Here is a 21,464-nt window from a genome sequence, read left to right on the forward strand (position 1 = left end):
AGACCTGGATGGAGCCGGGCACGCTGCCGACACCGGGCATCTGATGGGTGAGGGGGCCCTCGTGCTAACGGAGCCACACGGACCCCAAAGCCGCGGGTCTGTCCGCATTCCTGCTGAGACCGGGAGGCTGCGCGGGGGCGGGGTAGGTGCCCAGCACGGCACAGCTGCCTTTGGGGAGAACAGGTGGCCCCGGAGGCTCTTCCACACGGATGAGTCTCACTTCCTATCTTGCTCTTGTCCTTCTGAGGTCATTCCATCCATGAGCCTGGATAAAAATACAGCCTTTGCTTTGCAAGCTGTCAGTTCCTGCTGCCGAGGTCCTGGGAGGCTCAGCCCACGCGCCACTCGACACCACCTCGTGTTTTATTAAACTCTGAGCTCGCTGGGGGCCGAGGGGACACCTGACACGTCCCAGGTCAACTGTATCCCGACGTGGGAGGTCAGGGTGCCACTGAGACCCGGAGGACCACCTGCCCCGCCGTCGGGGGCCCACGTGAGGCCCCCCGACTGAGACATAACTTTCACTTAAGAACAGGCTACGATGTCAGTTCTCAGCGGAGGTATCTGGTCTCTCTTTGCCGTCCGGCAAGGCCGTTCCCCCAGGTCAGCCTGATTCACGCCAACAGGACCAGGGACGGGTCGGTCCACTATCCAAGGACCTAACACTCTTCCTCCGTGACTTCTACCTGCTTCGTGTCTACTGAACCACGACAGAAAAGGCGAGAACACACCGCCCCTCTGGACGTTTTCTACTTAGCACCGAGGTCAGCACAGGCACCAGCACACTGACGTGGACACACTGTAGCAGCAGCCTTCCCGAGATGATGCTTCTCTAATTCTAAAGAATGATCCAAAATGGGCCAGGGAACAGGAGATGCTGGCGACGAATTCTGTGAAACCGTGTTTCGAGAACTCACGGGCTCAGCCCCACGGGGCCACGTGCAGGGCAACCACCACACTTAGGGTGGGACCCCAGCCTTGTTTCCTGTGACCCGGGGTCTCTTGTTAGCGAGGGTCACTCGCCAAATATGGGCAAATGTCACCGCCTCACAGGGTCCCTGAGACGTTGGTGCCCAGGAGATGGCTCGGCGGAGGGAGGGCCGGGCTGCGGCCTGGGGAGCACAGACCCCTGCCCCCAGCATCAGAAACCAAGGCTTTTGATGCTACGAAAACGGGTGCACCCCCTTCCCCTCAAACCCTGGAGCCTGAGGTCTAGGGCCGCTGAGCGTGGCCTGCACACCTGGCCCCGGCCGGCAAAGCACCCTCTGTCCTGAGCGCGGAGAGCAGGGGACAACCTCGGGGACGGTGACCCACACCGGCATTCTCAGATTCCAAGAGAAACCTGGCTGGTCTTGTTGGAGAGGTTCTAAGGTGCTGGGGGTGGGCTCTGTCCTCTTGGTAACGGGCGCGTTGCCGGGCAACCCCTTCCAACTGGGTTGCTCTGGGTACCTGGCTCAACGTGGGCCGGCCTCCCTGGGGGGACGCAGGCTTCCTGGGTGCACAGCTTCTAAGGGATCCCTGCAACCTCTGCCTTTAAAGGGGCTGCCCTGTGCTGGCCGGAGTGAGAAGGCGAGAAAGGGGTCCCTCTGCAGCTGGGGGTCGCTCACACCCACTTCCCTGGCCCCCTCGCCCCCGTGCCCAGGTGGAGCCGGGCCACTCCTCACAGGAGGTGAGCACTTACCGGTACCTTCATCTTAAAGTCATCTCTGTTGAACCTGAAGGCGAGGTCAGAGAGCGTCCTTTGGAAAAATCCCGTTGGGCGCAGGACGAGGACAAGCTGGAGGTTTGCTGGGAAGGATGCCTGCAGGGGACAGAGGGCTGCGGCTCTGTCTGCGGGCAGCACGGCTGCCAGCCGGGTCCCCACGCCCGCACCGGCCCTCGGTCCCAACGGGGAGGACCAGCCCACCAGAGCGGGCGTTTCCAGCACGCCAACGTCAGACTAAAGTGGAAATGGTTACAGACACTGCACTGTTAGAGCATCACCATTTCTTACAGAAAAGCACAAAAGTCACACTGCTTGGTACAGCTGTGCTTTGCTGCTTATCAACTTCAAGGGCAAAAGCTCTGACCTTCTGGGGCGCCTGTAATAACCTATCATGGAAGAGAATGTAAAGGAAGAAGGTATATATTTATGTATATGTATAATTGAATCCCTTTGCCGTACATCTGAAACGAACACAACGTTGTGAATCAACTATATTTCAATAAAAATCTTAAAAATAAAATAAAAAATAAACTGTAAAAAAACGAGCTTTGACCCCTTGTTAAGGCTGAGTTGGTGCCCCCAGCTGCTTATTTTGAAGTCCACGTCCCCAGTGGCTCAGAACGTCTTTAGGGTCTTCACAGAGGTGACCGAGTTAAGATGAGGTCATCAGGGCAGGCCCATGACCGGACATGACTCTGTCCTTATAAATACAAAGGGGACATTTGGGCACAGAGACCCACGGGGACGCCGTGTGAGGATGGATGTAGAGACAGGGGCTACCATGGCCGAGGGTGTCCAGAGGCCACCAGACGCTGGGGAGCACGGAGAGACACCCCTCCGCAGCCGCAGAGGGACCAGCCTGCCGACACCGCGATCTCAGACTTCTGCCTGCAGACTCGGAGGACAGGAGATTCCTGTCGTTTGAGCCCCTCTGTGGTCTATGGTATCTGTTATGACGGCCCCAGGAAACTAAGACACTTGTGCAATAAAGACAAAGCCACACACACACACACACACACACACACACACACACACACACACACACACGCATCACCTAAAACAGAGCTAAAGATAAGCTTACACCCAGGCGCACACCCGTAGATACGGTCACGTGAGCAGATTCGCACATTCATGTAAGCTCTGCGTACGAGGTGCCTGACCTTGGACAGGTTAACCTCTGTGCCTCGGTCTCCCCACGTGCAAATGGGGATAACAAAGCACCTTCCTCAGCGCACGGTCCTGGTGGCCGAGCTCTCTGCCGCCCAGGCAGTGTTCAGAGCCCTGCTCCTGACTGAAGCTGAGACAGGGGCATTGCCTGCCCAGGGCCCTGGGGCCGCACCCGGTGGCCTTGGTCTGAGAACCGGTCCCTCAAGTGAGAGAAAAAGGAGGAGAAAGAGAGGCCGCTGGGACTGGGCGCTCAGGCTCAGGGCTCCCCGGCCAGGCGGGGCGGGCAGTGTCACTCCTGCCGGCGGCCCTGACCTGACGCTGCCCAGCTGCTCCCCACAGAAGCGCTGGGACCCTCTCGAGATGTCAGCTGACCACGACAGCCCCCGCCCAGAACAGCCACACAAGTCCCCGCCTGGCCGCGAACAAGCCCAGAGTCCCCCTCCCCCACCCCGCGGCTCCCTGACCCCCCGACATGGTTCCACGCCCTCCCCAGCCTCCGCACCTGGACACTGCCCGGCGCCTTGGTGGGTCAGGGAGGCCCGGGGAGCCCGGCCCCGCGTCGGAGGATTCCGCTATCCCGTCCCCGAACAGGACACAGCGAGGCCGTGGCCCCGCGGCCCCAGGGCCCGCCCTCCCACCGCATCGGGGCGGCCACCCTGAACCCCAGCAGCGAGCGCTCAGCCTCCGTGTCTGCCCAGGAGCCCCGCGCCATCGTCCTCTGTCTCCAAACACGACTCACATCTTCGGGCTGGATCTCGCCATCCCGCTCCTGTGGCCGACGCACACCTGCCCCCTGTCCCCCTCCTGCCCTCCCGCCCAGGCCGCCACGCGCCTGATCTCCAGCCACCCTCCCCAGGCCACGGCGGGGTCCTGGCCCTTCATGGAGCCCGACCTCAATCCCCTCTACTGATCTTCACCCCGTGAGTCAACCACAGCCCCCCAGACGTCCGCTCAGGTGTGCTCTGCCCCAGCGCGCGGCCACCTGGAAGCTGAGCTTTCCCGCACCTCAACCCCACCTCCCGGCCTCTCTGCACACCAGCACACGGCGCTGGTCACCACTGTGACTCCACACCCTGTCTCCAGCCTGGCCGCACCTGCCCTACACCTGCCGCCTCTCCATCGCCCGCCGCCCGTCCCGCCTGCACCCCTTCCCCCTGCGTCCCTCCGTCACCTGCCGCCCCTCCCCGCTGCGCCCCTCCGTCACCTGCCGCCCCTCCCCCCTGCGCCCTCCATCACCTGCCGCCCCTCCCCCTGCACCCCTCCCCCCTGCGCCCCTCCGTCACCTGCCGCCCCTCCCCCCTGCACCCCTCCCCCCTGCAGCCCCTGCACGCCTGCCCCACAGTCCCTAATGTGTCCGGGTGTCGCCATCACAGCCCTGGAGGGCAGGACTGCGTGTCCCCCGTGCCAGCACCCGAGCAGGTGCCTGCTGAGTGTTGTGGACAGAGACGAGAAGGTGGGCATCCCGACGGGGGGGCTCTGGCCCATCAGCAAGAGGGCCGTGTAGCCCCCCCACCAGGCGTGAGACCGGCGTCCACTACCTCAGGAAAACCGCCTTCAGCGTCTCTTTCTGGAGGCGACACCGAGTCACACTTCTCTAGCCTTCAGCCCGGTTCTATTGCCCTGATTCGCACCTCACAGCTGCTGTGGTCTGAGCTTACAAGGTAACACGAGCCCTTGTCCTTCACTGAGGTCCACTCAGGGCAGGTGGCCAGGAAACCCAGGGTGGGGGACTTGCCCACTCCGTCCCGGGAGGAGGGGCGCCAGCCGTGCTCACCGTCCCGTCAACGTGGAGAAGACTGTCCCCTTCTTGTCCTCTGCTTCAGTCTTTCCGTGTCTCTAAATGATTGAGTCTTTATATTGAAGAGAGTAACTGTGAGATCCCAGCCCAATGGGAACACTTCAATGAGACACACACAGCTATACATTAAATCATAATTTATAGCTGCAAATTAATTTTCTCCCCCTTGGAGTCAAACATCTGTATGAAAAGCTCTGGGAAATTCCCAAACAAAAACTTTATTTTAAAAATACAGTAACTATGGGATTTCCCTGGTGGCACAGTGGTTAAGAATCTGCCCGCCGATGCAGGGGACACGGGTTCGAGCCCTGGTCCGGGAAGATCCCACATGCCGCGGAGCAACTAAGCCCATGTGCCACAACTACTGAGTCTGCGCTCTAGAGCCCATGCACTGCAACTACTCAGCCCACGTGCTGCAAATACTGAAGCCCACATGCCTGGAGCCCGTGCTCTGCAACAAGAGAAGCCACCAGAATGAGAAGTTCGCACGCCGCAACGAAGAGTAGCCCCCGCTCGCCGCAACTAGAGAAAGCCCGCGCGCAGCAACGAAGACCCAACGCGGCCAAAAATAAATAAATAAATAAAAATAGAGTAACTATATGGAAGATTTGGGATGAAGGCTATAAAATAACATCTTTTTGTAACTTACTCAGTAATCAAGTGATTACAATAGTTTCTATGTAACCTGAAAGTAACAGTGTTTCTTTTCTGAGGCTGACCTTCACTGGCTGAGGAACAGAGAGGTGGTGCGAGGACCATTAAAATGTAATCTGGAGGCAGAGAAAGAGGCTGGTTTCTGAATTACTATTCTAAGAGCCTTAGACAATGCAAAGACATCACCTACATTTACAAAACAGCTAAACGCAGTGGAACGCAGCAGAAGCTCTGTGGAACCCCAGTGCCTCAGGGAACGGGGTTTGAAAACACTCCCCACGTGCATGTGCATGTTACTTTCTTAAGTTTTGCTCGAGGTCACATCTACCCAGCCTGACTATACACTTGATTTCAAACAGAGCAGCCAAACCCTGACCAATAACACTTGTCTGATAGCAGTCAAAAAACACAAGTTTGTGTGATGAATATAGACTTGAAACTTGGTGTCTCAGTGCCAACAGATGAAAACCCTAGGGTCTGAATCAGACAGGCTGACGTGAGAAGAGGCCTCCCCTCGCTCCCAGGGTGGCTCCCACGCAGGTTGTGTGTGAGCACTGAGGATCGGGCCGTCTAAGACCCCCCCACCTCCTGGTGGACAGCGTGGAGACCGCCATAAACACCGCTATGGAAAAGACATTGAAGAACTCGGTGGGAAGGGCATCTCTTTGGTCGGAGGACGATCATGAGACCAAATGCTCCCCACGTCAGGGGAGCTGTCCTCCCCCAGAACATTCTGTGTGGACCTGCACTGCCCACCGGCCTGGACTCGGACCCCCAGCCACTGACCCCATCCATAGGCGGCCTCGGCCCTTGAAGCCCAGCCTCCACCGGCAGCGCAGGTGAGTTTACGGGAAGCTGCCTGAAGGCCTCTCCACGCACAGCCCGGGGCTGGAGGCGCCCTGTCCCCTCCACAGAGCAGCTCTGCTGAGCTACTTATCTTAGAAGTCGCAGCTCTTCAAGAGTCAACGCTGGCCTCCCAAGGGGCCAGTCCATGCATTGTCCTCAGTCAGAGCGGTGCTATGACCCGACCCCCTCGGTGACCTGTGTTCCACCCCCTGCGCCCCAGGCCCCTCGGAAGGAGCCAGGCCCTGGCCCCCCGCCTTCCCGTCTGTTCCAAGGGGCGGATCACCACCCCTCTGCCCAGACGAGGCCTCCTTCCCCTCCCAGCTCTTGGCAGGGTCACCTCAGCCGGGAAGCCCTCCTGGAGCTTGCTCTGCTCCCGCCTTCCCTGCGCTAGAGGTGCTCACAAGCTGCGCTTAGACCTCTAGTAACTGGCGCACGGTAGGAAGTCACCAGCGTTGTTTAGGACGATATTATTTTGCTACATTTGGAATATTTACCGGATGACCTAAACATCCTGGTGCTTCAGATACTTCAGTTGGTACCTTTTCTGTACACAGAAGGCATAGGCTTGACAAGCAAAAAGTGGAGCTCTGCCCCACGCAGACTAGAAACAGCTCTCACTGTGATTTCCTGCAAGGTGTGCTCTAGGGTACGGACTCAGCTGAGTCGGGCTGGCACCAAACACAGATCAGCGCCCTCTGCTGCCACGTCCCCAGCTGCCCCCCAACTCCTCCACGAACTCCTGTAGTTTAGAAAAAGGGGTTCAATTTCAAATGGAATCCCAGAAGAGTATACACGGTATTTTATGAAAGATACATCCATCCGAGGATGGTCCAAACCTTGATCCAACTGTTGGGCAAAGAGCAATGTTCGAGCTCTCAGCTTCGGGTCTCATCCGTGGGTTGTGACCGTGAACTGTGACAGGCAGACACGCACATCAAACTGACACCCGGTGAGCTGTTGCGGGCTCTGCTCTCGATGGGGACACGGCAAGTCTGATTTTAGCGACACTGGACTTTGGACCCTCCAGTGCCTTATTTTTCTATTCCAAGCTGAGGTAAAGGCATCCAAAAAAAGGGAAAAGAACACCCCGAAGTACAGAAATCTCAGCTCATGAGACAGCACACATGGCGGCTTAAAATAGCCCCAAATTTCAGCGCATTATGTAAGCGCCCAGGCTCCCTCGGGCGGCCACGCGTGTTTGCATCAACAGCCTCTTGCCTGCGGCCCGGGGCCGTGGTGGAATCGTTCAGGCTGGGCCGGTGCCAACAGATGTCCCCTCCTCAAGGGCTCTGGCCCAGCTGAAGCCAGCTGGTCTTCCGCCCAAGCTCCCCTGGATGAAAGCAAAGGCCAGCGAGGCTGGCGGTCCAGGTCCACAGCGGGGGATGGCGTCGTGGGCCAGCGCTGCCCCCTCCCGCTCCCCTGCACGGGGACAAGGTGCCAGCTGTGTCCCCACCACAGAGCCAGGGTGCAGCGCGGACCCCGCGCCTAGCTCAGAGGGGCACAGACCGGGAGCGGCAAGGCCCGGCCCCCTGCCACCTCCCTGCCCGTCTCCGGTGCCCTGTGTGTGTGTCCGGCACCTGGTCACGATGTCAGTCACCTGCTATGTCCCCCTGTCCCCAGCACTTCCCACCGCGCCAGGCACACAGTAAGGCCTCGATAAATGTGTTGAATATATAAATAGAACTTTGGGCATTAATACGACCAGTGAATGCTTGTAACAAAACTACTGGAGTTCAACGAGAATTTCTGACCATTCTGCTGAAAACTGCTAACTTCTGGGCAGTTCCAAGGCAGTATTGGGAACCCTAAGGCTTACAGGAGAAAAATTTATACTTTTATTGTATAAGAATCAGTGCAAACACGAAAACTCTAACTTTTTTTTTGTTTTTTTTTTGCGGTATGCGGGCCTCTCACTGTTGTGGCCTCTCCCGTTGCGGAGCACAGGCTCCGGACGCGCAGGCTCAGTGGCCTATGGCTCACGGGCCCAGCCGCTCCGCGGCACATGGGATCCTCCCAGACCAGGGCACGAACCCGCGTCCCCTGCATTGGCAGGCGGACTCTCAACCACTGCGCCACCAGGGAAGCCCCTAACTTTTCAGTTATGATTTTCACAAAGTTTTGAAGATGAGCCAGCTCTCTTCAGAAATTCATCTCATTATAAACTGGATGAAGGGACTTCCCTGGTGGTGCAGTGGTTAAGAATCCGCCGGCCAATTCAAGGGGCATGGGTTCAAGCCCTGGTCCGGGAAAATCCCGTATACTGTGGAGTAACTAAGCCCGCGCGCCACAACTAGTGAGCCCACGAGCCACAACTACTGAAGCCCGCGCTCCTAGAGCCCGTGCTCCGCAACAAGAGAAGCCACCGCAATGAGAAGCCCGCGCACCGCATCGAAGAGTAGCCCCCGCTCGCCGCAACTAGAGAAAGCCCGCGCACAGCAGTGAAGCCCAATGCAGCCACAAAAAACCAACCAACCAACCAAACAAACAAACAAACAACTGGATGAAGAGTAAAGCTATGTTTACGCTCGGCCACGGGAGAGCCTGACCCTACACAGGTCTACCCGGGGCCACTGGCGATCTCGATGACTACTCAGGTTGTAAAAATAATGTATCTGTTTCTTACAAAACAACACTGCATTTGGAGAATCTCTTATTGTCTGACCAGGAGTCGCTGACCAGCTTGAGAGAGATTCACAGCGCTCCTGTCTCGCCCGGGCCCGGTGGGTGCCGGCCACACGAAGGCGGATGGGGCTGGCCGTGGCCTCGAGGGCCCATGGCGTGCAGACAGAGAATGAGGGTATCCTCCCAGGAAAGGAGGCCAGGCAGGGACTGAGTGCAGCCCTGCTCCAGGGTTGGGGGGGGGGGCGCTAGGGGCGGGTAAGGAGGGATGGGTGGCAGCCACCCTGGCTCTGGGTGAGGGCCCCCCAGGGTGTGGCGTGTGGCAAGGCCTGGACCCCACGGGGATGCCCGTGACCATCACGGCAAAGCGCCTGACTCAGACGCCCGTGCACACCACGACGTGCCCGAGCGGTGGTTCAAACCACTGATAGACAAACGCAAAAGAACTGGGCAGATTACTGGACTCGAAAATGTTGTTATTATAACAGTGTTACCTTTTAAAGCAGCAACACACTTGACTGGAAGCTTCTTGGCCGCCAGCTCAGGACTAATTTACTGAGTTATTGATTCAAGAAAAATGTGTTGTTAAGTCCTTTGTGCATCTGACCCAAGTGGCTTTTACAATTTAATCCTTAATTTGGGCTGTCAGGTGACGTCACGCGCAAATTTATTTTAAAATTTAAAATAATGAAGTGGACGTGCTGGCTGTGAACTGGGGGTGGTACGTCAAAGTCCTCTGTGAGCTTCTAAGGACTTAAAAACACAGGAAAGCTGACGATGAAACACTTATATACTACGTGAATACGCTGCTTTTGAAACACCCTCAAGTGTTTTGATTTGTTGCAGACAAACGGTGACGTAGAGAGTGCGTGCCTGGTGGGGACGGGAAGCAGGGGCAGGGCGGTGAGGCAGTCGCTCTGTCAGGAGGACGAAGCGGGGACCGGGCAGCCCCAGGACGGGTTTGCACAGGACCCTGTCGGTCGTGAGCGTCGGGGCAGATACTGGGCCTGAAGCGTTGTTCAGAGGAAGTAACGAGGCAGCCAGGAGGAGGGATCAGTTCTCCCGCCACATCCAGACCCCAGCACAGCAACAGCCCCTCAGAGGCCAGAACAAGACCCAGAGCAAGAGCCTGGGGGACCGTCCCCCCACCGGGGGTCGGTCGGGGTCACTCTGCCTGCAGAGCAGCAAACTTCCCGGTCCTCTGGCTGTGGGGAGGCAGGGGTGGGTGAAACTCAGCCGGGGAGAAGCGCTCCGCACCCAGCTCGGGAGCCGGGCCAAGCCGCCGCCGCAAGTAAGACTGGGGGCCTTCTGCTGACTTCAGCTATTCCCGCGGCTAAAAACAGCACAGCAGCAGCGCAGACCAGCGGCTCTTCCGCCTGCAGTCTGCGGACCAGGAGGGTCTCCACGTGGCCATGAGGGCCACCAAGGACGGCTACTAGTCTGCCTTAGTCTAAGACTAAAGAAGAAACAGCCCGTTGAGAAGGAGAAGGTCACATAGGAAAAGCTATTCAATGTAATCCCCAAACTCGTAGCCTGAAGGTTTCCCTCGAGAATGACGGCACGGTGTGTCCTAAGCATCTCACATACTCAGCGTCAGAGACAAACCAGCTGGGGAGATGGTTGTCAAGTTATAACACAGCCCCCGAGAGTGGTAACCCACTTGAGAACACACAGGCATGCACACACACGTGCACAGACATGCACACACGTGCACACACACTTGTGCTCGCAACTCGAGGAACCCAGGGAGGGGTGGCTGGCCCTGCCCCAGGCCCCAGGCTGGTGCTCCGAGCTGGTGCCCCACCGAGCAGCACAGGCCAGAACCCAAAGTGCCAGCCGGCAGGAGAGGCTGCGCCACCCGCCCAGGAGGAGGGGGTGGGGGGCACGCGCGCGGTTACCGACACTTACCGCTATTCTCAGGATGGACGCCTTGACCGAGGTCCATTTGTCCTGCCTGCGGTCTATGACCAGGATGAACCCGATGCCAGCATCCTGCAGGCTGAGAGGAGGAGAGAGCCGCGCTCAGTGCGCCGCCGGAGGATGGGCCTGCCCTGCCGTCCATCTCCGGGAAGAGCTCGGGGCAAACCGGCTCCTCCTGTGGCCCTCAGCCTGCTCCACACACTGCCGGGGGCGCCGCTGCCAGGACAGCATCGAGCCACCTGCAGGGCTTCCCTGAGCTCGCGGGCACCTTCCAGGGCTCGCTCTGACCCGAGACGGACGGACAGACTCTGTGTTGTTTATTTCCCAGCCTGACACCAACCAGCTCACGGCACAGAGAGGTGGGCAGGACCCATGCTTCCTGGAGCCCAGCTGTTCAGTCAGAGCTGGTCATGTTGCCTTGCAAGTGGACCGGCCGGCCCAGCCCTTCACAGTGAGCCTATGACCCACACGTCACGTTAGTCCCAGCATCTGGGGTCCCTGAGTTCATCCACGACACAAAATCGCTCTTGAAGGCACGGCCACAGCTCGGGGAGAAAAGCCCCGAGGCGCCCGGAGGTGCACGAGCGTCCACTGGGGACGGGAGACAAGATGAGGCTCCTTGCAGCAGGAGCATCTGAGAGAGACGCTGAGCACCGGTGACGACAGCCCCGTCCCCACAGCCTGACGCGGCATCTGAGTCACTGCGGAGACCAGGAGGCTTCTCCCCTTGGACAAGCCCGCCACCGTGAGCCAGCTGCAGGGCGGCAGCGCCCACGCCAGCCAGGCGGCGCGGAGGAACGAGCGAGGGGCCGAGGCTCCGACTGGAGCTGCTGATTTCCACGTCTCCGAACACACCGACGGTGTAAATGAAAACCAGAAATACACGGCACACGTACAAACTACGTGGCTGGCGGCGGTGCTCTGCCTGCTGGGAACGTTATGTAACAAAAGCCAGAGCTGAGACAGCCCAAGTGCTCCGTGTCGGAGCAACACCGATGATGGACACACAGAGCCACGCCTGCACGGGAGCGTGCGCGCCGCTGACCGTCTGTCAGCGCACCCGATGGTGAAAGGCTCCACCCGTTCAGCGTTACCTGCTCCACAGACGGCACAGGACTTCCGGGAAAAGCACAAACAGACGTCAGAGCGCGCACAGCCAGGCCCACACGGCGCCCCGACAGAACCGCCTTCTAACCGGGCTCAGCTCTCACGGAGGGAAGTTTTATTTTGTTTGCCACTCGGGCTTAAGTGCCAGGTACCTGGGATCACAGCTGCCTTGCCCCACCCCCCACGCCTGGCGGCCTCAGGGCCTGATCTGGGCGGGCAGGGCAGTGGAAGCTGAGACGGCCCCTAAGCCTGGTGCCGGCTCTGGCCGGGGCGGTCAGGAGCCTGGGGCGTCACGGGCACACGCCTTCCTCTGGGCAGCCCCAGGCGGGCTCCTGAGCCCTCGCAGCCTCGGCCATGGGAGTCGGGGCTCAGCCCGGCGCGAGGCGGCAGCGCATCGGGCGCCCGCGCGGCCCCGTCCCGTCCACTCGCTGGTGCCCTGCCCCTCTTGGCGGCCCCTCCCCCGGGGGGACAAGTCCCACGCAGCCCCCCGATGACACCGACCACAGCGGCTTCTCCACAGCCTGTGTCTGCACTCTGCCCCACCCTCCCTCCGTCTCACAGGGAGCTGCCCTGCGGTCCGCGCCGTGGGGCTGGCCCGGGTCTGAGGCCCAGCCGCCGGGATCCCACTCTTCCTGAGGTGCAGGAGACTCGCTTCCCCTGAGCAGGCGGCCACCCTGCCAGGCATGGGCCCCGCCGGCACAGGGGTCTGAGATGCGCTCCCAGACCACCCCCCCGTGGGGGGCTACCGAGAGGAGCACAGCCCAGGGGCGGACGCCACACGCGGGGACACGGGCCTGTCACCGCAAGCCGGGCCGGGCCGTTCCTCGGCGCCACCTGGACGGGCCACTCAGCGAGAAGCAAAAGCGGGACCCGAACAGTGTCCACCTCTGGGGCTGCCGCGGGAGCAAAGCCTGACAATGGCGGCAGGCCCGCCGTGCGCCCTATTCAGCGGCGGCTGCTGTGCGGCCGTCTCCCTTCCCCCGGGACAGAGCTCCAGGAGCGCGGCCCGCCTCCCCATGACCCCTCGTGACTCCACGACAGGCCTCAGGGTGTCAGCTGTGGTTCTGGGCCCGGAACGTCCTCCCGTGGCCCCTGCGCTGACCCCGCTGCCCGCGGCGGCCTGTCACCCTCACGCACGAGCAGGGCCGCTGGCCTGGCCGCTCACGGAGCACGCGGCCCCGGGCCTCGCGCCCCGCCGCCCGCGTCACTTCCACGTCCCCCTGCCGCCCCACCCCCGTCCCTTGGGGTCTTTAACCGGCTCTGTGCCTTTGAAAGCCTTACGGTAAGAAGTCCGTCACGACCTCAGGGGACAGCGCTGACGACAAACACGATGAAGACGCGAAGGCGCCGACGACACGATCTCTTCAAAAGAGAATTTCAAGAGAAATATGAGGAATTTGCTGGCTCCACAGAAACGTGTCCCGGAAGGCGGGCTTCCCAGCGAGGCAGCGGTCGGGCCGGCAGCTCCCGGCTCCCGGTGTGTGAAAACACTCGGGCCAGAGCCCTGCGGTCGCTCGCCTGCGGCCCCGCAGGTGCCCAGTGGGGTCGTGCAGGGAAGGCGCGGCCGAGGCCCCGCTGGGTCCCCCCTCCCGGCAGGCACTGCACTGAAGCCTGGGGCTGTCCTTCCCTCACTCCTCACCATGAGCCAGAGGCACAGAGAGGCTAAGCCGTCCGCCCAGAGTCACACAGCCGGGGAGCACAGCCCGGGTGGGGCCCGCGACCTGCCTCCGCGTCCAGACCCCCCAGGCCGAGGCCACCCTGCGGGATAAAGCTGCCCCCCCTCCCGCCCACCCCTGGGCTGCCTCCTGTGTCGGGCCAGGCAGGGCGGCCCCAGAGGCGGAAGGAGACGATGCCCGTGCACCAGCACCTGGCTCGGGGCCACGAGAGCTCTCCTCCCTGCCGCTCTCCTCCCTGCCGCTCTCCCGTCTCTGACCACGTTTTGGGAACGCTGGCTCAGAGGTGCACAGGCGTAACAGAAGGCACCTTATGTAAGGACGTAGGGACCCTCCAAGGCCCCCTCTGCCCACATGACTGCAGCCCCAGAGCAAGGCCGTGTGATCTGCCCAGCCCCCAGGAGCCAGGGCCCAGCATCCCAGGGTCCCGTCACTCCGCCCTCCACCGCTCTAAGGAGGGTCCCGTCTGCCCGTCTCCCGCGTCCGTGACCTCACATGCCCAGGGGAGAGGGAGGGTGGCTGACGCTCAGATTGCACAAGAGGCCAGCACCCAGGGTCCCTCGTGTGCCAGGCCCCGAGGTGACTGCGCTGAGGGTGGTGGCAGTGGGGGAAACTGCACGCGGCCCTGTGGAGGCACAGACGCCAGCCCGCAATGTCCCAACAGCCGCTCGGAGGGGCCACTGGATGGCTGCCCGGCCGCTGCGTGGGGCTGACGAGCTCACTTCGGGCCCAACAATCAAAAAAGGCCCAGAGCTCACGCAGCATGGTGTCCTCTCTAACACCCCAGGCCTGCTAGCTCCTCGGGTGGCCCTGGGGAGCCGGAGGCACGGCCAGCTGCGGCCTGACCTCCCCTTCGTCGGGACTGGGCAGCATGGGGGCGGTCCGGGAACTGGGCTGGCCTGGAGGGTCCCCGCAGCGAGGCCACGGCTACCCGGCGTCACCGTGACCAGTTCCTGCGTGGCTGCACCTTGCTCTCGGACCCAACACGTCACAGAGCAGGGACAGGCGGGGACACGAGGCCCGGCTTGGCCTCGCTCAGCCCGCGCGGAGCTCCCGGTGGGAAGGACCACGGCTGGGGTGAGGGTGAGCGTTCTCAGGGCCACCTTCACAGAGGCCAGCTAGGCCTGGCACCAGGCGGGGGAAACAAGCCCAGCAAGGGGGGCAGCGGGCCAGGCAGGCCCGGGAAGGAGGCGCCGGCAGGCTGGCGCCCATCCCAGCCCGGCCTGGCGGGTGGCAGTGCGGTGCATCCCCAGGGGCCCGTGGGACAGAAGGTCCCACCTCCTCCAGGAGCCCTGGCCAAGCAGCTGGGCCCTGGGGCTGGGCCAGCCCTCGGGGTGGGCAGGGGGTGGGCAGGCCAGGCAGGGGCCTGGGGTACGGGTGGAGGCTGCAGCTGGGAGTTGGGGGGCACAAGCCGGCCTGTGGAGCAAATGGGTCCAGGCAGGACCTGCCCCACCTTCCTGACCGCCCCTGCTTCCCCACCTGGCTGTACTTCTTTGCCCTTTCTTCTCTCTTTGCATCCCATGTTTTGACCCTGGTCTACAGACGTTGCGAATGTTACAAAGATTTTCTTTCCCTGTCTTCCTTTTGTAAGCGAAATGCCGCAGCCCGTTTCCTCTCTGCCTGTGACTTACCTGCTGGGTTCAAACGCCGTGACTTTGAACGTAGCCCTGAGCATTCAAGCCTGAGCCTTTCTTTCCTGGCTGTCTCTTCCCTCTTCTTGTGATTCAAAAGCTGCCCCTGTTATCATATCACGTGTGCAATGCGGTTCTCTTAACGCTGCTCAGCTTTCCATCCCAGAAAGCACAACGGCAAGAAAAACGTCAGACCCTTTTAAAGAACTCTCTCACACTTGGTAACAGCACCATAACTGTCCTCAAGGCTACAGCAGCCCCGTCAGGGTCAGACGCACACGGGGAGAGCAGGGCCGGCCAGGGAGCCCTGACCACACAGCAGGGCTGTCGCCTCGTCCTCACGACCCAAAGGAAACAGTCCACCTCTTACAAAAACACAGGGATTTCTCCAAAGAGCCCGAAAACTTGCATTTTTTGTTCTTTATATTTGAGTTATTTTTTCCACATCAACATCAAGGTGAACATACTCAAGATTTGTTTGAACTGACGCGTGTGCAGTAGTAGAGGGTCTTTCTTACACAACGGGGAGGTTAACGTGCAGCCCCGTGCCCCGTCTACAGGGACCCACCTGGCACAGAAGGAAACTGGGGTATGTACCTGGTTTTCAAAGACTGATTTTCATCTATCTCAAAACACAGCCTTCTCCAACAGATGACGGATGAGCACAACGTGGTCCAGCCATGCAACGGATCATTACTCAGCCTTAAAAAGGAAGGAGATCCTGACACCTGCTACGACACGGGTGAACCTTGAGGACGGTATGCTCGGTGAAGTAAGCCACCCAGAGTGACAAATCCGGGCTGATTCCACTCACGCGAGGTCCTTGGAGGAGTCAGATTCACAGAGACAGAAAGTGGCCGGTGGGGCCCACGGCTCGGGGAGGGAGCGCTTCACGGGGACAGAGCTTCAGTTCTACAAGACGCCAAGTTCTGCAGTCTGCTTCACGGCACCGTGCGTGTAACACCACTGAGCTGTGCACTTCGAAACAGTTAGGACGGCGAGAAGTACGTGTATTTTCCCACAACTAGAAAATTACGTTGGGGGAAGAACCCACCAAGCACACAGCTTCCTTAAATACATGAAAAAAAAAAGACGCGCGCACACGCACACACTATCGGCTGCCTCCCTGTAACAGAGGGAACTGCTCCCCCGAGGGCACGCAGACGCCAGCACCACCTCGGCTACTCCGGAATCCCTGCTACCTCGTTACCTGCCAGAGGCTCCACGTTGCTGCTGCAGCCCCAGCTGCCTGCCGTCTGGCTCCTGCCCTGCAAGTGGGTCCTGAGCTGTGCCAGGGCTGCCTCAGGCACGTCCTCTGCACCTGGAGCTGAAACCCTAGATGAGGAGGCCTCTGGGCGTGGCGACGCCCCATGTGCACGAGCTGCTGGGTGCAGCCTGGGCGCTCTGACGGCAGCGAGGGAGGGGCTCCCCAAGCCCACGCCCACCCCTCCTGGGCTCCCCTCACGGGGACCTGTCGCTGTTCCCAAGCAGGGCAGGGCTGCACCCCTCCTCCCGGGCAGGTCTCTAGCTCTTCCTCCCACAGGTGAAGGGCATGGCCGCTGTTAGCTGGATGCCGCCCCATCACAGCCGCGTGCGCAACAGGTGGGGATGTCCCACTTCTGAGCTGCCCGAGATGGCAGCCACTGGCCCCTGGGAACTGCAGGACGGCTAGCCCGGCCCAGGGACTGAGCTTTGACATTTAGTTAGTTTCAATTTAAATGGCTACACGTGGCCAGTGGCTGTTGCGCTAGACGGTGGTGACAGAGAAAGGTCATTACGACAAAGGAAGAGTCCTGAGCCGGGCGGCCTCTGGCTCCACAGGAGAACAAGGTCGGGAGGACAGAGAGACAGGACCCCTGTGGAGAGGGTGCCCCAGCTGGCACGGGTCCCTGAGCTTCAGGCCACGTGGGGCAACGGGCTGAGCCAGGCCACTGGACAGCGAATGGACAGCACACGGCAAGGACGGCCCTTTACTTGCTAATTACGCGAGGCCAGAGAGCCTGAGAGCTGTTGCTAATTACGTGAGTCACCCCCGGCCAGAGCGCCTGAGAGCTGTCACAAACGGGATCACCGTCAAGGTGTCCGGCCTCAGAACAGAGCACCACACCTGCCACGTGGGGGGCCAGGCTGCAGGAGGCAGAGGGGTGGTGGCCACAGGCTGGGGCTCACCTGCCCGGTCCATCCACACCCGAGGCTGCAGCACAGCTGCCACAGGACAGGCAGGGCGCCGTCTACGAGGACGCCTGCCACACGCCGTCGACCAGGAAGGGGCTGCGCTGTCCTGTCTTGTGGGGGGGCATCTGCACACGGACGGAGCGACATGCTTGACTGTGGTTTCCTGTGGGGAGCGTGAAAGCTAACGATTTTTCACGTATGCGTTTGAGTTGCTCGGGACACGCTCATGCCACATTTTCTATCCTTGTATTCAAAAGTCAGCTGAAAATTCACATGGAGTCACAGCCACAGCGAGAAGGGAGGTGCTGCCAGGGGCTCGAGGCAGGGCTCGAGGCAGCCTGGCTGCAGGGCTTGGCAGTAGGCGTGTCCCGAGCGCGGCTGGGGGCCTCAGAACGGCATTTACGACCCTGCTCCATCCCCACGTGTGCTGCCTTTCCCCGTCACGTAGTCCACACAACTGCCAAGTGGGGGCACGTGTGTGCACGCGTGTGGTGTGTATGCTTGCGTGTGGAGTGCACACCCGCTCCTATGCACGTATGAGCATTCGTGTGTGTGGTCTGTGATGCACACCTGCATGCACACGTGTGATGTGTGATGCACGCCTGTGTAAGTGTGCATGGTGTGATGTACACCTGTGTGTACATGTGGTGTGTGACGCACACCTGTGTGTATGTGTGTCGCGTGTGATGCACACCTGTGTGTGTGTGATGTGTGATGCACGCCTGCGTGTGTAAGTGCGCATGGTGTGATGCACACCTGTGTATGTGTGTGTGAAGTGTGACGCACACCTGTGTGTACATGTATATGGTGTGTGATGCACGCCTGTGTGTACGTGTATGTGGTGTGTGATGCACACCTGTGTATGTGTGATGCACGCCTGTATGTACATGTGTGTCGTGTGTGATGCACGCCCGTGTGTGGGTGACCTCTTTGCGTGCACCTCTCCTCGGGTGAACACGGCCCACCACGGAAGCAGATGGGAGATGTGCCTGTGTCTCCCGAGCAGCTGGGTGATCTGACCCGGGTCCATGGAAAGTTAGCGTCCTTATCGGCGTCCAGTAATCTAGGAGCCCCTGAGCTGCGCCGTCACCGGGCTGGGGAGGGCGGCAGCTGTGCAGCAAGGTGATCCTCACGGTGTTATCTTCCAAACCCAGGGCGGGTAGGTGGGGGATGCCCCCAGGGATCCTGCAGGACCGCCGTGTGGAAGGGCGTCCGGGACGGCTAAATCTGTCCTTCAGAGAAAGGCCAGAAACCTACTGTCTCAGTGTTGGCAGCCCTAAGACCCTATGACCTTGCGTGTGTGAGTGCACGCGTGTGCCTGTGCATGTCTTGTATGTGTACACCGGCACCCACAGGGGAAGCCGCCAGTGACTGCCCTCACCAGGAGAGAGGATCAGCTGGGAAGCTTCGGTTTTGCCACAGGGAGGGGTGAGAGGGGATGAGAGGTGGATGGAGGGGGGACCCAGACTCCAGAATCGCGAGGGGAGGGGCCCTGGAGCCCGGCAGCCCGGCTCCGTGACCCGCTCACGATTTACTGGGTGCTGGACCCAAGCCCTGCACGGCGACATGCGGCAGGTGCACGTGAATCAAAAGGTCGATCTTTCTTTTTCTATTGGGCGACTTCCATCAGCACAAACATGCTGCGATCTCCCTCACCTTAGAAGAAAACCTCGTCTGCCCCGCCTCCGCCCCTCACTGACCATCTCCCCACCCCCCTCGAGAGCAGATCCTGGAAGGAGGTGTCCACGCTCCCTGCACTGGCTCTGATCCCTTTCCATGACTGAGGTTCCCCTGACTGACACCCCTGTGAAGACCATGCCCCCTGAGACACCCCCGGGGGTCCTGTGAAGACCATCCCCCCTGAGACACCCCCGGGGGTCCTGTGAGGACCGTCCCCCCTGAGACACCCCCGGGGGTCCTGTGAGGACCGTCCCCCCTGAGACACCCCCGGGGGTCCTGTGAGGACCGTCCCCCCTGAGACACCCCCGGGGGTCCTGTGAGAACCGTCCCCCCTGCCAGAGGTCCCCTCACCTCCCGTAAGCCACCTCGGCGGGGACTCCCCTCTCCCCGCCCCCCATCCTTCACCCCTTTTTGCTTTGCTTTTCTTCTTTTGCAATCCACACTCCTTGCATCTCATTTAATTTTCTGAGACCATGAGCACAGGATTTTACCTGTTTTGTCCCCTGCCCGGTCCCAAGGGTGTCCAGCACTGGCCGACCCTCACAGCAGTGACCTGAGCAGCTCCCTCTGCCGCGTGCACCCCCCAACCCCCGGCATGAGTTCTGCTGAGGTCACAGCCACTCTTCGGGCAGGGCCTGGGGGTCACGGTCACATGTCCCTGGACTTGTCCCCACCGTCCTGGCAGATGGTGGTGATGGAGCCCCAGAGGAACCGCAAGGGTTGCAGGCATCGGCGTGGGAAGCCGGCCCCCAAGCCACGACGGGCTCCCAGGAGCAGCCCTGCGGTGCGGCCGCGGACCCGCCAGCTGAGAAATCACCAAGGCAGCCCAGCTTCTCTCGTGGCGGCATTTCCATGTTCACGTGTGTCTGGTGCGTCCGGACGAGGGCTGCCCGGCAGCGTAAGGTTTCGAGATGACCCACGACTGTGAACCAGATGTAACCTGGGGCTCCTGTCCTCTGCGTTTAATAACGGGACGAGAGCTACGCGCTGGAGGGTGTATTTTTCAGAGGACAGAGGGAAGCTCGGGGCCGACCGCAGGAGTCAGCGCCTCTCAGCAGCAGCCGGCATGAGACCGTCCGTCCACGTGATCTGCGTTGACCTTTACAGCGCGCCGGGTCCCGGATCTCACCCTCCCGCGTGGAGGCCGTGCTGGCGCCGGGCTGTCTAGGGTAAGCCCGGCCCGCGCTGGGGGCAGGGGGGGTTCCCCCTTTTCTTGGGGCCGGCAGTGCTGGCTGCATCCGCCAGGCGGCAGCCCCTCCCTCCCTGGGTTCCCGCAGGAGGGGAGCCCTTGGCAGGCAGCGCCCGGCCCTGCTTGACCCACAGACACTGAGTGTCTCCCCCGCGCCCCGTGAGATGTGCGCTGAATCTTCTGGAAACGCAGCTGCCTGTGAGCTGATGGGCGACACCCTTCCGTACGCTTAGGAGGTCCCCCAAATCCGCCCTCGCTCGGGGCTGATCCCCCCACACCCCCGAGGAGCCCGCCCAACAGCGCTGCGGCCAAGGGCTCGGAACGCGGCCCCTCCCCGCCTGCCTGACAGCCGGCCGGGCAGCTGCCCCTCCCCCGCTGGCCCGGCACCCAGCTGCGAAAGGACGGTATCCGGTGCCGCCGCGGGGTTTCACTCTGTGTGAGAGGGCGTCGGGGCCACGGGACCCCCCCCCCCCCCGCCCCATCCTCCGTCAGGAGGAAGAGACGTGAACAGGACACACGCCGACCACCACGCCGCGCGCGGCTCCCTGGAGACGGAGCCCACGGGTCTGGGCTGCACACGCTCAAGCCGGCCCTGCGGCCAGGTCCACGGGACCAGAGCCCCGCCAGGTGCGAGGAGCCCACCGTTGCTCCTCAGCTTCAGGGGGAACGTGTTTCTTGCCCTTGCATCCGCGGGCAGGTTCTGTTTGAGACCTTGGAGACCAAGGTTTGGAGAGGTTCCACTGCACCGGGCTGAGAACCCCTTAAAGAAGGAGAGAAACACAGGTGCTGGTCCCACCTGAAGGGGAGGTGAGTGTGCTGCGGTGAGCGACGCGGGGGGAGCCTCAGTCCCGCCAGGCCGCGGGCTGACTACCAGCAGAGCTGGCTTTGCTCTCTGCAGACCAAGCCCACTTGTCCAGGAAATATTTACCAAGGAACCACCTGCTGCTCTCAGGACCTGCGTGCGGGGCAGACACAGACCAACACCGAGCTGTCAGGTAACGGGGACACTGCAGCTAAGCCCGTGAAGCCAGGGAGCCTGTGGGCCGGGCCCGGGGGTGGCGGGTGTGACGGACGGCCTACCAGAGGAGGGCGCCTGCAGCCTGAAGAGGAAACACCGCGCCGAGGGAGCGCATCAAAGGCCCCGAGGCCAGGAGGCCTGAGCAGCCCCAGCACTAGCAAGGGTGGTGACCCGGGCGGGGAGGGTCCGAGAGGGCACAGGGGCCAGCCTGCTGCGTCCGGGAGAAGCCTCGCCTCTGAGCCAGACAGAAAGTGACGTCTGACCTTCCCAAACCCGAGAGTG

At 61.2% G+C, this 21,464-nt stretch overlaps 1 protein-coding gene across 15 annotated transcripts in view; it reads right to left on the reverse strand.

Annotated features, from left to right (window-relative positions):
• The window catches only part of MCF2L (MCF.2 cell line derived transforming sequence like), a 120,088-nt gene that overhangs the window by 23,161 nt on the left and 75,463 nt on the right, over window positions 1-21,464 (reverse strand). For 14 of the 15 annotated variants that reach the window (XM_067713771.1, XM_067713776.1, XM_067713769.1 and 11 more), the window contains 2 exons: window positions 10,698-10,788; window positions 1,682-1,801 (listed from right to left, as the gene is read on the reverse strand). In XM_067713771.1, coding sequence (XP_067569872.1) covers window positions 1,682-1,801; window positions 10,698-10,788 — 211 coding nt within the window. Of the gene's footprint in view, window positions 1-1,681; window positions 1,802-10,697; window positions 10,789-11,049; window positions 11,342-21,464 lie in introns of those variants that run through there. The other variant, XM_067713784.1, reaches the window with a different exon arrangement.

The sequence above is a fragment of the Pseudorca crassidens genome, chromosome 18 (assembly GCF_039906515.1).
Source record: "Pseudorca crassidens isolate mPseCra1 chromosome 18, mPseCra1.hap1, whole genome shotgun sequence".
Classification (NCBI taxonomy): domain Eukaryota; kingdom Metazoa; phylum Chordata; class Mammalia; order Artiodactyla; family Delphinidae; genus Pseudorca; species Pseudorca crassidens.